Source organism: Acanthisitta chloris, unplaced genomic scaffold (genome assembly GCF_000695815.1).
Source record: "Acanthisitta chloris isolate BGI_N310 unplaced genomic scaffold, ASM69581v1 scaffold11060, whole genome shotgun sequence".
Classification (NCBI taxonomy): domain Eukaryota; kingdom Metazoa; phylum Chordata; class Aves; order Passeriformes; family Acanthisittidae; genus Acanthisitta; species Acanthisitta chloris.
Window position 1 is genome coordinate 1 of NW_008649938.1, and position 17,101 is coordinate 17,101.

At 42.6% G+C, this 17,101-nt stretch overlaps 1 protein-coding gene across 1 annotated transcript in view; it reads left to right on the forward strand.

Annotated features, from left to right (window-relative positions):
• Nucleotides 1-4,094: 4,094 nt before the first annotated feature.
• SUPV3L1 (suppressor of var1, 3-like 1 (S. cerevisiae)) overlaps nt 4,095-17,101 on the forward strand; it is a gene marked incomplete at its 5' end in the record, with an annotated part of 13,122 nt that continues 115 nt past the window's right edge. Inside the window, 14 exons of the mRNA XM_009079160.1 lie at nt 4,095-4,189; nt 4,379-4,486; nt 5,989-6,103; nt 6,652-6,820; nt 8,209-8,320; nt 8,597-8,674; nt 9,784-9,875; nt 10,762-10,942; nt 11,342-11,435; nt 12,060-12,279; nt 12,641-12,721; nt 14,151-14,327; nt 15,874-16,022; nt 16,414-17,101. The exon at nt 16,414-17,101 is cut by the window's right edge and continues 115 nt beyond it. Coding sequence (XP_009077408.1) covers nt 4,095-4,189; nt 4,379-4,486; nt 5,989-6,103; nt 6,652-6,820; nt 8,209-8,320; nt 8,597-8,674; nt 9,784-9,875; nt 10,762-10,942; nt 11,342-11,435; nt 12,060-12,279; nt 12,641-12,721; nt 14,151-14,327; nt 15,874-16,022; nt 16,414-16,903 — 2,161 coding nt within the window. The remainder of the gene's footprint in view (nt 4,190-4,378; nt 4,487-5,988; nt 6,104-6,651; nt 6,821-8,208; nt 8,321-8,596; nt 8,675-9,783; nt 9,876-10,761; nt 10,943-11,341; nt 11,436-12,059; nt 12,280-12,640; nt 12,722-14,150; nt 14,328-15,873; nt 16,023-16,413) is intronic.

A 17,101-nucleotide genomic window follows, 5' to 3' on the forward strand; every position in this document is an offset into this window, starting at 1 on the left:
CGGTGCCGGGATGGGCGCTCCTGAGGGCGGACGGGAACTGCTGCTCTCGAAGCTGGGCTTTGATGGTCCGTGTGGATCCCTTCCAGCTCAGGAATATTCCCTGGTTTCCCGGGGCCCTTAGGTGTGCCCTGTGTGGAGGAAACGGTCTGCTGGTCCTGTTCCCTCACTCCTTGTTTTGGTGCGGTCAGGGTAAAGGTGTTCGGCATGTTTAATTAAGTGTACTGATGGCATATTATTTGTATTAACTCCAAAGTATAGGAAGCATGGGAAAATAATCCGAAGTGTTCAGAGTGGTGAAGAGAAAACTATCTGGCTCTGAAAGCTAAAATTAAAAGCCTAGCTAAGAAGAAGAATCCTGAGTAGCTATAATGCGAAAATCTGTGTTGCGGTCAGACTTTTGCTTCAGTAGTGTGTTCCTCAGGTGCCAGTAGAGATGAATGATGGCATCTCACCTGGACATTACTTGTCGTCTCATTTATAAGAGAAGTACTTGGGTTGGATTTCTAAAAAGGCACAACTGGGAAAATAATTATTGATTCTGCTTGGTCTGTGCTAAGTTGCTGAGAAAGAACTAAAGTTATGTATGTTCCCACAGGTGAAAATTAACTACTTGAGACAGTCTGGAGTTCTCTCATGTGAGGCTTGCAAGCAGTACCTGTGAGATGACCACTGCAGTAGTGCTCATCTGTCTTGTTGGCTTGTAGTGCTACCAGCAGTTCTGTATTTTGAAACCCAGTAGTGTTAAAGAGAAAACGGAGACCTTCCTTAGCAAATACCTGTTTATTAAAAAGAAATAAAGAGTCTTCCTCTGCTTCTCTCCTCAGATTCTAACCACACAGTTTCATACACCCGTTTTTTGATACTTTGAGCAAAGATGCTTTGTCCGATTCTGCTATCAAAGATTCAATAAAGGCAGTTCTGTATTTTGAAACCCAGTAGTGTTAAAGAGAAAACGGAGACCTTCCTTAGCAAATACCTGTTTATTAAAAAGAAATAAAGAGTCTTCCTCTGCTTCTCTCCTCAGATTCTAACCACACAGTTTCATACACCCGTTTTTTGATACTTTGAGCAAAGATGCTTTGTCCGATTCTGCTATCAAAGATTCAATAAAGATCTGTATTGTGTTTTTTGATACTTTGAGCAAAGATTCTGCTATCAAAGATTCAATAAAGAAAAAATCTGTATTTTTGGGCTTTCTGGTGACAGCTCGTGAGGGAGCTTTGTTACTGACAGCTGAGAGTAATTCCCATGTGAACCATGTTAGCTTGTAACTTGCTCGAGTGAGAGTGATTTCTAGTCAAACACGGTCAGGATCACAAAAGCCTTTTTCGAACTCACTTGTGCAATGTAACTTTTGCAAAACCTCGATAGCAGAGCTGCTGCTTGAATCATTCACTGCATGTGTTTTCCATGAGTTCATAGGGGGTGGATCCTTAAGGGTGCTGATGCTTTTGATTTGGGTGTACCAAGTAGGTTACAGTTAGGAGGAGCTTTGCTTTGAGCCTTTCTTAAGAGATTGTGGCAGAACATGTCTTGCTGTAGCTTTTTATTGTTTTCACATTATAAAATGTGCTGTGCTGATATATTTGTGGGCTGATCATACCTGTGTTTTGAAAGCTCCAAATGAAGAGTGTTGTGGGAACCAAGAGAACAAAATGACGTTGCTGTGTGATGGAGTGACATGAGATCTAAGTGGCATTTGCTAAACCTCTCCTATGATTGCCTGATTGAACAAGTTGACTCTTGAGTGGCACATGAGCATGCTGCAGTGAAATACCTAAGGAGTAGTTATGTTGAAAAAAAGCAGAAAAAAGAAACTGATGGTAAACATAAGTGGGAGGGTGAAAAGGAGCAAGAGGTTGGCCCATACATATAGTCTCGGAACAAAGGAGTGTAAAGAGTGATGAGAGAAGATAAGGGTGTCTTAAAGGTGGTCTGCTCTCAGTACAGAGAGAAAGATTGGTACCTGCCTTCATGATCTTTTGTCTGACCTGCATGTGGCCAGGTCAGTGGGCGACACAATCTGGGTTTGGTTGACTGTTGGCCTTTTGCTATGGAGATCCATTATCCATTTTGAAAATAAATGTAAATAAAGATCTTCTGCATGAAAGATCAGCACTTTGTGTCTCACGGTTTCCTTGGCATGGTTGTTGATTTGGAGCCCTCATGCGCAGTTGTTACATTGAATGTCGGGTCTGTGGCTTCAGTTGTCAGAGCACAGGGCTGTGCTGGCTGGTGGAAATGCAAGCTAGGAAAGATGAGGTATTGGCAGCAGTTCATGTGTTAGAGACAGGAGGTGCCTGAACAAGTGCTTAGTTAGATGCTCAAGGTTTCTTGGGCTGGACAATGCAAGTGTAATAGTTCTGTAGAAATTCTAAAGTAAAGCAGTTGAGCTGTCCCAGGGGTGGCATACAGCCTTACTGAAATGTTGTCAGAGAGATGGGAATGACTCAAAAGTCTGTCTGCAGACAGAACTGAGGCATCTAAATGAATCTGATCCACTGGAGGCTAACTGCATAATTTCTGAACTTAACTGCAGTTGGGCTGACTTTTACACAGAACCTTAAAAATGCTGCTCAGAAGTCGCTCCTGAATAGGACTAAGAGCTAAAACACTGTTCTAGAATGAGGAAATGGTAATCTCAAAAGAGGAGTGAATGAGAAAAAGGGTGTTAGTTGGCATGGGACACAGCTCACCTGAGCATGTGCCTAACTGCATAATTTCTGAACTTAACTGCAGTTGGGCTGACTTTTACACAGAACCTTAAAAATGCTGCTCAGAAGTCGCTCCTGAATAGGACTAAGAGCTAAAACACTGTTCTAGAATGAGGAAATGGTAATCTCAAAAGAGGAGTGAATGAGAAAAAGGGTGTTAGTTGGCATGGGACACAGCTCACCTGAGCATGTGCTTGCTGGCTGGTAGTTGGTGTGGGACACAGCTCACCTGAGCATGTGCCCTGATTGCTGGCTGTTCCTGTAGCAGTAGTACTGTCTGCACTTAGATTAATCTCTTGGGGCTGCAGCGCAGGCTTCGTTTGGTTTTGATGTACCTTATTGTTAACTGCAGCGCAGGCTTTGTTTGGTTTTGATGTACCTTATTGTTAAGTATTTGTGCTTAGGAAGGATCATGACCTTGGATGTCAAGGGCTGTGATGGTCCCAATGTCATGTTGCCTCGGATAGCCACAAGTGTTCTGTCACTGACCTTTTCATCTTGCAGTAAGACCAGTGTGCTGTGAATTTAGCTGCACGGCCATGTTAACTGCTAGAACTCCTTGGGGAAGCTCTGGAGAGAATTTAGCTCCATGCTTTCTTCTGCTGCAGTTTTCTCCAGTCTGTCTTTGGTTTTGGGGCCCTTAAATGTTTTCTGTTGAGAGTGTAGATGTGTGTGTAAGAAACGTAATCCTGCTGACAGTCTTGCCTAGTTACCTTTGGGAACATTTCAGACTGTGAATTAATCTGTCAGTAGACTCCTGTAGCCATTCACAGGGAGGGAAGGGGTGTAGTAACAGCTTTATGAAAGATTTTACATGAACAAAACTGAGTAGTTTGTGATATTATCTGATGAAATTGTGTTATGTTTTTTTCCCCCCTCCTTTATTTAACCTGAGAAAAGGAAGAATACTGTGTCTGCTTTGCCTGGTCTTTGTGGAGAGTGTGCCATGGAGGGAAGGTGGCATCAAAGGATGTTTAGTAACAGCCATCATTGAGTACTTTAAAGAGATTTGCTTTTCACAGTAAACCCTGCTGTTTCCTGATAGGTGCTGATAAAAGCAAACATAAAAACCACCCCAAAACATAAATTAGTTTGTTCCTGTTGGCTGCAGGTTTCCACCTTTGTGTCTTCCTATCAAGTACCAGGGAGAGAATGTCTCTAATGCTGACCTCATCTTCATGGCAGTTCTTACTCTGCTGCAGTTGAAGATTGTCCTTCTCCACAATAGTCTCAATTATTGATTGTGTTTAATTTAGGGAGAATTCACTTGAGTCTGCTGAGCATCGCAGAGATTCCCTCTCTCAAGACCAGGGAGACTATAAGTCAGGATCTCTGGGCCAGGAGAATATGATTTAATTTTGAGCAAACAAAAAATAAAAGTTATTCTTTTTCTACAGGTGAAGTTCTAAAAAACTTGAACAAGTTCTACAAAAGAAAAGAAATACAAAGATTAGGAGCAGAAAATGGATTAGATGGTAAGAAAATGTTCTTTATTTTATATTATTTTTATATTATTTTAATGTGGAATCTGTTTGAATTCAGCTGTAGTATTAGGTAGATCTGTTCTTGTACATGTCTCAGCACTGTTTGCTCGCGTTGTCTGTGTCACTGGGCTCAAATTCATGGTCACATTCATTTTGTCCCTTTGGCTTTTTTCCTTGCAGCTCGCCTCTTTCACCAAGCGTTTATAAGCTTTAGGAAGTATATCCTGGAATCCAGTTCTGTGAGTGCTGATTTGCATATTATTCTCAATGATATATGCTGTGATGCAGGCAAGTATCTGGAGTGCTTGTGAAATATATGCATTTTTCCCTGGTTTTGACCTGTATGCTTACCCACGTACCTGGGGATGCCCTATGTGCTGTGAAGGAGGTTAAAAATCCCTGATTGCCATCTGCTCTTAAATCTTCCAAAGTGGAACTGAAAGGAGTGTGAGCCAGAAGCAGCCTGTTGTTTTACAGCAGGTGTTCGGGCTGAAATGGGAGCAGTGCCGTTCTGTTACTCCTGCCCTAAGGACCCAGCGGTCACTAGGGGCACTTGGAGAACTGGCGCCTGGCGCTGAGGGGTTGGGAACACAGCTCTGTGTTTCCCTGTGCCACTCAGGAGTGTTTCCTTGCTTACTGCATCCTGTGTTGTGACCAATGCTTCACTGAGAGGTGACCCGGCTGGGAGCAGCAGAAACCTCCTTCTCCATGGTCTGAGCTGCACAGCTTCGGTGCAGCGTGTGTTGTGGTGCTGGGAATTCAGAAGTTACAGTGACCGTTAGTTTTGTCTCAAAATAGAAGTGTGTGGATTCTAACTGTTGGCAATCTTAGGAATTGAAGTGTCTCTCTATGTTACTTGTGCATAAAATTTCTAGAGGATTGCCTCATTTCCGTTCCTTACGTGGTTATATCCGAGCATTGTTTATATATTGCCTTAAAACTCTCTTACAAGGAAGTATAAAGGCCTGATTACTGTGGCAGTTTTTAAGTTTTTTGAGTTTGGCTTGTCCGAAGATCATTAAATATATTACAGGTTTATAAAATTTTTACAATAATTTTGATTCATCGAATACTAATTCTCAGTCTAAAAAAATCCAAATATTTGAAACACCACAACCTCCCAAAAAAACCCCAAACAACCCCAAAACACTGCTATTTCTTTTGTGTGTGTGTTTGATACAAAGGGATTTTTAGATCAAGACAGTTCTTTGGAAGTCTCAGAACTGGACAGGAGTAAGACCATCCGGGCCATGTGTCTGCTCTGCCCGGGCGTCTCCTCTGAGCTGATCTTTCTGTTTTTACTTGCTCACATAGGGGTTGGAGACTTAGAATGTTGAACCAGCATCCTAAGTCTTGGTAGCTCTGGGAAGCTGCAAACTATTCTGCTTTTCACTGTTTGTTCATAAAAGCATTTTAGAAGCTTTTATTTGATTTTATTCCAAGGCAGTACATGAATTTAGGAAGAAAAAGCTAAAATCTCCTTAGGACAGAAAAGCTGTTTGTCATACAGCTTTTCCACAGTTTCTCCTTTCATTTAGAAGTTTTCTAGGCTTACGGTCTAACCAGAGTGAATATACTGAATATTTTTTTCATGCGGTTGCATTTGTATTGCATTGCTTAGTGAGCCCGAGTACTCGTGTTTGTTCACCTTCCTGCCACTGAGGTGATTAGGAACTGTGTGGAGAACCAGCAGTTGAAAGCATTGCAGAAATGTGTGGTGGCAGTAGTGGAATATTTTAACATTTATTATGACAAACTTGCAAACTTTCTTACAAGGGTTTGTCTCCTAGGCCACGTGGATGACCTGTTTCCGTTTTTCCTGAGGCATGCCAAGCAGATCTTTCCCATGCTGGACTGCATGGATGATCTGCGCAAGATCAGCGACCTGAGGCTGCCGCCCAACTGGTCAGTGTGCTCCATAGGCTGCACTCTTTTTTCTCCCTAGTGTATTACTGTTTCATGGTCTGTGGACTTCAGCTTTATGGTGTGCAGTTCCAGTTCTGGGTTTACAGTAATTCGTGTCATGAGCTCATATTTTTTACGGGATACAGTGCAATAAGTTAAAGGGAAAACAAGATTATACCAGTTACGAAAGTCGCTGAGTTGGTGTGGCATTTCCACAAAGATGTATTCTGGCTGTGTGTTTGAGAGGTGGCACTCCAGAACATTAGTAAACCCAAGGATAGAGAATTAGAGCAGTTCTGAGAGTTACCTTGGACCTAACGTGTGAATTTCACTCAATCTTTAAAGCCTTGTATTTAGAAAATGAGTGTATGAGACGTAGTAACCTCTTTAGACTATCTCTGTTTAAGAACTTGATCTTTCTTCTTCCAGCAGACGCTAAAAAGTCTATTAGTAAGTAAATGTTTAGCTGATTTCCAGTTTCTCCTGAATTAGTATCCAGAGCACCAGATAAATATCTGACAGATTTGCTTCTTTTGTGTATGTTTTAGGTACCCAGATGCCAGGGCTATTCAGAGAAAGATCATATTCCATGCTGGTCCTACGAACAGTGGAAAAACGCACCATGCTATCCAGAGATTTTTGTCAGCCAAGTCTGGGATCTACTGTGGTCCACTAAAGCTTCTGGCTCATGAAATCTTCCAAAAGAGTAATGATGCTGTCAGTATGTCGTACTACTTACCAACATCCTTAGTACTGGGACAGTCTGTTGAATGCATGTTTGTAGGGTCCTGTAGTTGTTCCTGGAGGAGTGGATTTGAACAAGTGCCTTTGCTTTCCAGTGTTTCAGCTCATGTGAACACCAGTTGTGCATTTCTGCTTTGGGTGAGCAGAATGGACCATCACTGTGCACAGAGCACATGCTGTGCAATCAGCTCTGTGACCTGCCTCCGTTTTCCTGTGATTTGTTGTCCCTGGCTTTAGCAACATTCTACTATTAGCTTTTTCAGTGTGGGAACTGTGCCTTCTTTTACCCATGGCCTTTGTTTTAGCTTGTACACAAAACATGACCCTTGCTTGACTCTCCTCAGCCTTCTGCTTCAGTGTTTGAAAATATTTCACTCCGTCTGTGAAAAATTCTGCAGATTCAGATGCATTGACTTGTAAAGTTCTCAGGTCCCTAGAGGAAATTTTCATTAGTGCTGTTTTTTACTCCTTCTGATGTATTTTTGGAGGCTCCTCACTTCCAGCTTCACAGAGCCACACAGCACAGTGTGTGTGTACACAGAGGATTGTGCCATTTCTCTTCTTCTGTTAAGTTTGTGATTTACAATTTGTAATCCTATTACTGGTTTATCAAAGCAACATATAAAGCTTGGTTTGTCCTAGGAGATACCTGTAATGTATGCCATGTAGTCAAAGTGGGTACCGTGCAGCAATGTTCCTCATTAGTGGTTACTACACTTGTTAATTGCGTTTTTCCTCTATGTGCTTAGTGTGTGTGAGAACTTTTCACTTGGCAGCACGTGGATCCTGCAGAGCCCTTGAGGCTTAAACAGGACTTCCTGCATGACTCTCCAGGTAGCTGTGGGTGTGGAGGAAGTAGCCATCTGCACAAGATCCAGTGAGTGCAGGGCTGGCAGGGTAGTGGCCTTGCTGTCTCTCAGAGCTGCTCCTCATGAGCTCTTGCTGTGTGAGTATCATACAGCAGGTGGGACACACAGCAGGGCAGTCACCAAATGAACTGGAGGAGGCTGGAGCTTGCCAGGCTCCCTCATTGCTGGGCCTTGCTTTATGGGCCCTTTGGACTCCTTCTCTTCTGGCAGTTCTTTTGTTGCAGATATGACAGCTCTGAAATGCTCAGGGAAAGGTGTAATCTCCTGCAGGAGCAGGGTAGGGCATCTAATTACAGACACTGCCCCTTCCTTGTACCTCCAGTCTGATAGGACTTCAATACCGGGCACAGGTCTTAAAAAGGCCGAGTAGGTATTTTCTGGATAGCTTTATACTGTCCTAGGAGCTACTGTAAGAAACTGTTATTTTCCTCTTTGGAAAGGATATTCTGTTATGTTAAAGAAACTTAACCTGAATTTTCTTAACTCCTTTAGAATGTGTCCTGTGACCTGGTGACAGGAGAAGAGCGTGTGTATGCCAATGAAGATGCCAGACAAGCTTCTCACGTTGCGTGTACCATTGAGATGTGCAGCACGAATACACCTTGTATGTATACATAGTTGTTTCGATCATGTCCATGGTACCTCTGTGTGTATTGCTGCTTGGGCTCTGAAGGAGCTGAGCTATTCCTTTTCACTCTTAGGTGAGCCATTTCTGAACTATGTCTGAGCAGTTCCAGAAACCTGAGTTATCTCAGAGTAGCTTTTTGGTGGTAGAGGATTAACTTGATTTGAGCAGCCTTTTTTAGAAAGCCTTTGAGTTCCTTCCTGTGTTGTACTGCTGTTCTAGGTGTATCGTGTTTTTCTGTTTGCTTGTTTTAAGATGAAGTTGCTGTGATTGATGAAATTCAGATGATCAGAGATCCTGCCAGAGGTTGGGCTTGGACAAGAGCACTTCTAGGTGAGCTGGTTTGTGTTGGCAATGCACTAGTCTAGTGTGACTGTAAATGGCATGTGAAATCCAAGCTTAGTAGTCAGTGTATTCATAAGTGGTTACAATATGTGATGCAGAGTAAAAGTGAGTATTTTTTCTTGCTATGTCTTCTCACAGCAAGTTAGGGAGATACTGTTCCTCAAAGGATTTGTCTGCATGATAGCAAGTGACCTGTCATGTTCTACTTAACTAATGCTTTTTAAAAACTTCATTCGCTCAGATGAACAGATATCTCTCTTAGTTTTCCCTCCTTGGGTTGTATGGAGTCTTTGTATTGCTACACCATGCTGTCCTTTTACATCGACTGTTCTCGAGGAGGATGCTCTTCAATTAGAGCAACATCAAATTTCATGGATTGCCTAATGAGGAGAGACTGTTAGATGTATGGCAACATGATGAACTTTGGATATTTTACAGTGTTATTTCAGATGGCTCAATTATAGAGCTGCATCAATCTGTTAAATTATTAGAATACTTACTTTGATGATTTCCAGATTTTTGAAGTGGAGTTTTTTGAAACATTTTTCCTCATATTCTGAGCAATAGTTTGGACTCTGATACCCCCACCTTCAGCTCCACATTGCTTTGGATGCCGAGTTCATCAGGATGACTTGTCACACTTCCACTACCTCTGTTTTTTTCTCTCTTCTATTCTGACTGCATTAGAGACAAATTCATGGAGAAAACAAAGCTCTTCAGCTCTGTTGTGGTTTGGGGGTTAGTAAAACATCATTGGCAAATAAAACCCCCCAAGCTTTGCTCCGTTTGTTCAGGGGCTGAGGGTACCTCTTGTTTTGGCCGAGGATGCAGTGGGGGATTGACTGCTCTGACTCTCACGCTGATGGACTGTCAAGCATCCCCTGCTGATACCAGATCAAGAGCAGCTCTGATGAAGTAGTCTGTCGTGGGTGAGGTTTTGGGTACTGGTTTGGGATGTTGGCCCAGGTGAAACACAGTCCTTGTTTATGTGTTTAGCAAGAAAAATGTAATTTTTGGGTAACTTAGGAGTCAGCTAAAGCTACTGTTGGTTATAAATGAGTAACGTTTTGCTTTTAATTTCATTGGACCTTGTTCAGGCCTCTGTGCGGAAGAAATCCACATTTGTGGAGAACCTGCTGCCATTGACTTGGTGACGGAGCTCATGTACACTACAGGGGAGGAAGTTGAAGTAAGTGTTTAAATTCTGACAAGCTACGGACAGAAAATCAGGTTCTTGCTGTAAAACAGGCGAAAAATGCAAGGTCTTTTGTGGATATCACTGACAAAATTACCCTGCAAGAGCCCTCGTTAGAATGTTTCTCAGTTTTCTGTAAACCTAAGGAGATAAGAGTTCTTTCTTTTTTCTTTTTAGATAGTGTGGTATTTTGCTGAAAGAAGGGAAGTGCTTTACAGAGTTCCCCACAGGGGATGCTGCTGCTGCTACAACTGTTTAGGGGCTTCTTTATAATTCTGTTCCTCCAGGAGGGCACAGACTTCACTGGGTCTGTTGGGAGTTAGTCTCCATATGATAGGGGAAGGAGTTAGAAGAGCTAACACCATCAGAAGGAAGTGATTGAAATATCTCTGAAACAAGACTTTACAGTCAGAAGTTCTTTTTTTTTTCCTTGGGAAGATTCTTTTTGGGAGAGCATTTAAAAACATGAAATTTGGTCCCAAGAAAGTCCCACCTTTCCTGGTGAATTAGCTGTGGCTTTATATATCTGTGTGTGGTGGAGCATGTGGTTCCAAAAAGGGACTAGCTAGAGCATTGAGATACCTGAGTGAAAACAGACTCTCATTCTTGGTAGCCTGAGATGCAGCCTGTATGCATCTTTTCTTGAATCTAGTTTACATGTGAAAATATATGGTTGTTTCTTGAAAAATCTGTGTAGTTCTCAGCTTGGGAAGTGTTGCCAGTACGAATGTGCATGAGGTCTGTGTTATCTTCTCCACAGTGATTGTCCCTTCGGGGCTGAAAGAGGTCCCTCAGTGTTCCAGTCACTTGTGGTCATAAACGTGCTGGCTGATATTCCCTAAGAAGTTTTTATGTTCTCCAACAACTCCTTTGATTCTAGGTCCGAAATTACAAGAGACTCACTCCTCTGACTGTGCTGGATTATGCCTTGGAATCCCTGGATAACCTGCGCCCTGGGGACTGCGTGGTGTGTTTCAGTAAGAACGACATTTACTCTGTCAGCCGACAGGTGGAAGCCAGGGGGTTGGAATGTGCTGTCATATACGGCAGTCTGCCACCAGGTAAAGCACTTTATGTTGTTCTGCTCCTGCCTGCTTTTATTAGCAAAAAAGTACTGCTTGTACTACTTAATTTTGCAGTAAAGCAGAGAAAATTTCCTGGTTTTGCTTCTCTGTATAGTTTAAGTGATCAGCTTTCTTTCGCTGGTGCTTTAGTCTTGGCATTAGACCTTTATTATGTACTCAGTTTTGGTCTTCAGGTAGATATAATTAAGTTAAGTTTATCCACGGTTCTGGGAATTATTTAAATCTCTTCTGCCCCCTGCTCACTGGAACAGCCAAATACCAATCAAATACTGAATTTTTTTCCTCAGCCTATTATAACATCATTGGGTTTAGCCATACATTGTCTTTGTCCTGTAAGAAGTTTGCTATGTGAAGTGTTTTGTCATTCTGTTTTAGGAACAAAACTTGAACAGGCAAAGAAGTTCAATGATCCTGATGACCCATGCAAGATTTTAGTAGCTACAGATGCAATTGGAATGGGACTCAATTTGTAAGTACTTGCAGCAGGTTATGGTTGGGTTTTTTTGTTTGGGTGTGATGCCTGCAGTAATTTCCTTGCTTGTTTCTCCCTGGTCTGATTGATTTGGTTAAACATCTGTTATGTCTAGATAAAGTGGTACATAAATTCTGAAGTTGTGATCAATTTGGGCAGAACTAAGCTTTAATTTTAGAACCGATTCCAGACATTTAATGGCTTCCTTGGCCTGGTTCTGTGTGATAGGAGGATTGCCCAGATCCTTTTGGCTCACTGGAGTCAGGTGTGCTAGGTTGTCAGTTATCATCCCCTTGTGTCTCTGAAATGTAGAGCAGATTCAGCCCAGTTTCAGCTGATTTTGTTGCTGAAGGCCACGCAGTCACATTGCTATGAGCTACCAAGGCAGGCCATGGTGAACGGATTGGGGCCCTGTTGTATTGTGACTGGTGTGTGTTGGGGTGATGATTCTTCTGCAGCTCACCAGCAGTCTTACCCTGCCCTTCGGAATATGCTGTGTTCATAAGTCATATCTGTGGTCCCTTAATTTACAGAGGTTGTGAAAAAGAAAAGGCATTAATTCTTCATTTTGGAAGCAATTTGCTCAAAGGGATTCTGTGTTGCTTTTGTTCAATATTTCAGGTGTATAAGAAGAATAATTTTTAACTCCATAGTGAAGCCAACTGTCAATGAGAAGGGAGAAAAGGAAATCGACACCATCACCACCTCCCAGGCTCTCCAAATCGCAGGCAGAGCCGGGCGATTTGGCTCTTCCTTCAAGCAGGGAGAAGTCACTACCATGCACCGTGATGACCTTGTGCAGCTGAAGGAGATTTTGAGTGAGGCTGTGCCCCCTGTCAAGGTGAGAGGCTCAGTGCCCAGGCTGTACAGATAAGTTCTGGTGCTGCTTTGTCATGTTCTGATCCCAAATTATTTTTCCTTGTGTCTGTTTACATTTAGCAATAAAAATGGATTGTGTCATGCCAGGTATGATTTTAGATATCTGTCCCACCTGGAGTCTTATAATGTTGCATTTATATTGGATTCTTATATTTTAACAACTCAAAGCTTAAGCACAAAACTTAAGTTTCAGAGAAGCGTCTAAAGCGGAGTCCGCAGAGTGATTGGTTTCTGGTATATTGTCTCTGTCCGTGTTGTTTCTGGTGCATTAGCTTAAACAATATGGAGAATTAATGGAATTTTTGTCTTTGTTTCCCCCTTAGGCTGCTGGGCTTCATCCTACCCCTGAGCAGATAGAAATGTTTGCCTATCATCTCCCTGATGCCACTCTATCCAATCTAATTGTAAGAATGACCAAAATAATAGCTTCTACTGCAAAAATTGAGCATTACTTGGAGTCACTGCTTCTGTGCAGACATGTGCTTTGGGAACCTGAGGGACAGCCCTGTGTGTGTCTTTCATCAGTTGGATTCTCCTTGCCACGGCAGTGGCTGCAAATGGGTTTAGGATGCTTAACTTCTCTGTTAAAAGACACTTGAAAGCTGCTAAAAGTATTTTTGCACGTGTTGAAGAGTGTGCAACAAGCTTTTGATTTCACCTTTTCTGCATTTTAGATGTAGACATTTTGGTCTGAGGCTGAAAATACTTTCGATCAATTGTTTGAAAATTCGTGGTAAACTGGGCTGGTCATGTCAGATTTCTGTGTGTCTGAGAGCTGCCTGACTTTGTTTTCCTGTTTCCATGGACTTTGTGGTAAAACACATTTTGTGGGATCTACCTGGTCCCATCCTTAGATGAGCAGTAGAATTTCTGGAACTTCCTAAACCTGTAAAATTAGAAATTCAGCTTCCAATGCTGTGTTTGAAGAGTAGTGTCAGAGTTTTTAGCACACCAACAAATTCTTCACAGCTTTCATGGATTTGAATGTGCACTGTTGCTCTCTGGGGATGTGCTGTTGTGTAGCAAAGTGCATGATTTTTGACCAGAGGGCAGAGGGTCATACCTGGAGACCTGGAAGCCTCAGGCTGGTGGGGAACAGCACATCGTTAAAACTTTGCTGTTAACAATTGCTGGGCTAGCATACAAGTGTTGGGATCAAAAGCCTGTGCTGTTACTGGTCTCTGAAGTATTTAGTCCCATATTTCATTACAAAGCTCAGTGTTTCTTTAAAGATGTTTTAAGAAATCTTGCAAAGATTTACACTAGAGAAACAGTTTTGAGGGCTCAGCCCTTGCAGTGTGCACTGGCATCTCCTCCAAACCTTGGATGTGTTTCAGGGTTTTTTGAGCTCCTCTACTGAAATACTGTATTTATCTTGTGATTTCTTTCTTCCCAAGATAGATCTGATCCTGACATTGAGTGAAAAATACCTCAGTTACTGAATTTCAGGCTGTAAAGTTAGCTTTTTGGGTCATGCAAACCTGGAACAGCTTCTGAACATAGTCTTACCTGGTTCCTGTGGTGGTGCTCTTTGTAACCAAAACGTACACATGCAGAATGCTGCATCTGTTCAGGAGACTAATGTTTCAGTGAAGCATAACACGTTGTGTCATCCCCTCTGAGCCTGTGTTAGAGGCTTTGATACAAGTTTTGCTCAGAGTGAAGGGAACTCTCCTGCCCCTTTTCATTGCTGTGCTCAGACTTGATGTTTTTTTGCTGTTCTTTCACCATAACTAGTCTTTGAAACACTGCATCAGTTTGTGGTTTAGTAATATATAAAGGTTAACAAGCCTATGTGTAATGACATTCTCTTGGTTGGTTGTGTTTTCACAGGATATTTTTGTGAGTCTCTCACAAGTTGATGGGCTTTACTTTGTGTGCAATATCGATGACTTCAAATTTCTAGCAGATATGATTCAGCACATTCCACTAAATCTGCGATCACGATACGTCTTTTGCACTGCACCCTTGAACAGAAAAGACCCTTTTGTGTGTACCACGTTGCTGAAGGTCAGCTATATTTTTTTCCTCAAAAAAGTGTTTGTATTGAAGCAAGCAGGTCATGGTGCACTGAGACTGTATGGAGCTGCTGTACTTGGTGTGGGGTTTGTCACTGGGTCATTTCACAGCATTCCAAATGTGCTTATAGGTAGTAATATAAAATAGCTGGAGATGTATTTTTCTCCTAATTGCATTCTTCATCACTTTTATTGGCCGGAGCTTTTAACTTCTGAGAACCAGTTCTCATGATGAAAATTAAGTTTGGATAGCTTTTCTGCTGTTTGCCTCAGAGGATCATACTGCTTGTCCTTGACAGGAGCTCTGAACTGAGAGAGGTCAGAGGTATATTCCCTAGTCACTGCTAAGCTTTGCACTGCAGTATCCCTAACAGTGGTCATTTAAAACCAAGTCACTGCTGCTTCAAGGTGTTAGGTTGTCAGCAAAAGAAGAGAACGTGGAATTAAAGGCAGGATTGCTGCTGTTACACAGTTACATAGAATTAAAAACCCCTGGAAACCACAGTTCTGGAAGCTGCTCTCAGGGTTCTCTCACTTCACTTTCAGGCCTGCGTGAATTGCTTTGCACTGTGCCCAGAGTGATTGTTTTGAGAATTTGTAGTCATCTGATTTTTCAGTTTTTTTGGGATTAATAATTTTGTCTGTGACTGTTACTTTGTTAGGCAGTTTTGTCTTTGTTCCCTTTTCAGAGACTGCATTCAACTTCTAACATAAGAGTCTAAAATGAAATTGAAGTGGTGCCCTCAGGTGACAAGTATCAGACACCCTGTTCTTCAGAGATGGCTAATGATCTTGTTTAGAAATATATCTTAAGGAGCTGACAAATGTGCCTTATTAGGAAAGTGCTGAGTGCTCAGGTCCCAAGCAATGAGGGTGCCAAGGGGCACTGTGGTGTGGAGGGATGTCAGCTGTTCTGAGTGTTTGTGTGAATTCAAGCCCCATTCCTTGGCAGAAAACCCACCTGTAGTATCAGCTGGTTGGAAGCAGTTATTCCAGCTCATCAGGACTCCTGAAAGGTTTAGATTTGAATCTGATTTGGCTTGTTTTGCTGTTGGTAAAAGAGCTGAGGTGTCTAGGTTTCAGGTGCGCTGATTTCAAGCATACATTAATGTGTTTGGGTTGAGAGTAGCATGTTTCCTAAGCCAGGGAATGCACTGAACATTTTCTCAACTCTGGGGACTCTGAAACATGATAATTAACCAGACAGGAAGAGGTGAATTAGGAAAGGCAAACTCCATCTGCTCTGCTAGATGAAATCATATGCCTTCAGTGTTATGTTTTTCGGGATAGGTCTGTGCTTTTGTTGCTTGACTCTGCATCGTCAGTGAACAAACAAATGGCTAATGAGGCCCTGGAAAAGGAGAGGTGACTCCTGTGTTGCATGATTAAGTAAAAGAATGCTTGGCATTTGGGTTGTGCAAAACAAAGCAGATATTTTCTGGAGTATTCTGTGGATACAGACACAGGAAATTTAACTCTTTAGGGGCTTCTTCTTTCCTGAGGACCTGAGGACTTCACTGGCTCTGCTTGTTTTTCAGTTTGCGCGGCAGTTCAGCCGGAATGAGCCTCTGACATTCGCCTGGCTCTGCCGGCACACCAAATGGCCGTTAGCTGCTCCGAAGAACATCAAAGAACTTGTGCACCTTGAGGCTGTTCATGACGTTTTTGACCTCTATCTGTGGTTAAGGTATTGTCTTTGTGCTTGCAAATGGTTTCTGTTTTTCACTAATGTTTATGACTTGCGGTCCTAGAGGAGCAGTGGCTTCCAGCCCGAGTGTATGCGGTGCAGCGTGGGCTCCTGTGGCCCTTTAGAGGGTCTTGACAAATGCAAGTGTAGCTGTGCAGTGGGACTGAGTCCTGGTTTCCACCGAGAGCAGTTTGTGATGGGCAGAGAGAGGAAGGTAAAGACAAGGTGATCCTGAACTGGAGCAGCTGAAACGCAGCTTAAAATTGTGACCTTCCCTGCAACATGTAACGAAGTGTTTTGGTTCTTTCACTTCGTTTGTATCCCATTTTTGTCCCAGTCAGCATTTCTATAGTGAAAAGGCTTAATTGTGTGTTGTTTTGCCTCTCTTCAGCTACCGTTTCATGGATATGTTCCCTGACGCTGCCCTTGTGAGGGATATTCAGAAAAAACTGGATGACATTATTCAAGTTGGTGTCTGCAACATCACGAAGCTGATCCGAGCGTCGCAGTCTGCAGCTGCTCCTGGCGCAGCAGAAGTGGTGTCGGATGACTTTCCTCTTCCAAGGACTAAGAGGGATGCCAGGGTGGCTTCAGATCGTCACGGTGCAAAATCCACAGGGGCACTTTCCATTGCAGTGGAGGCTCCAGGGCTACAAAGAGCAAGGGGCTCTCGGGCCTCTCGGTCCGGCACGAGGCAGGAGGATGTGAAAAGCTACGGGCGTGGATCTCTTGCCAACAGATTGCTGCGTGAAGGACTGTTAACACAGGAAATGCTGAGACAGCTGGAGAGTGAGTGGCAGCACAGGAATGGTAGATATGGCTTTGGTTCAAAAAGAGATGATCAGAGTAGCTTAAAGGAAACGGGGAGAAAGAGAAAATAGAACATTATCCTAATTCTGTTTAGTTTTTATTCATAAAATAAAATACTATTTTAATAACTTCTTTGGCATTTCATGTTTACACTGCTGCAGCTCCTTGATGCTTTTCCTTCCCCTGTGACCAGTAATGTGAAGCACTCAGAGAAGTGAACTCTTGAAAGCTCAGTGGCCATAAGTTTGCTTCTGCTACTCAGCTGTACA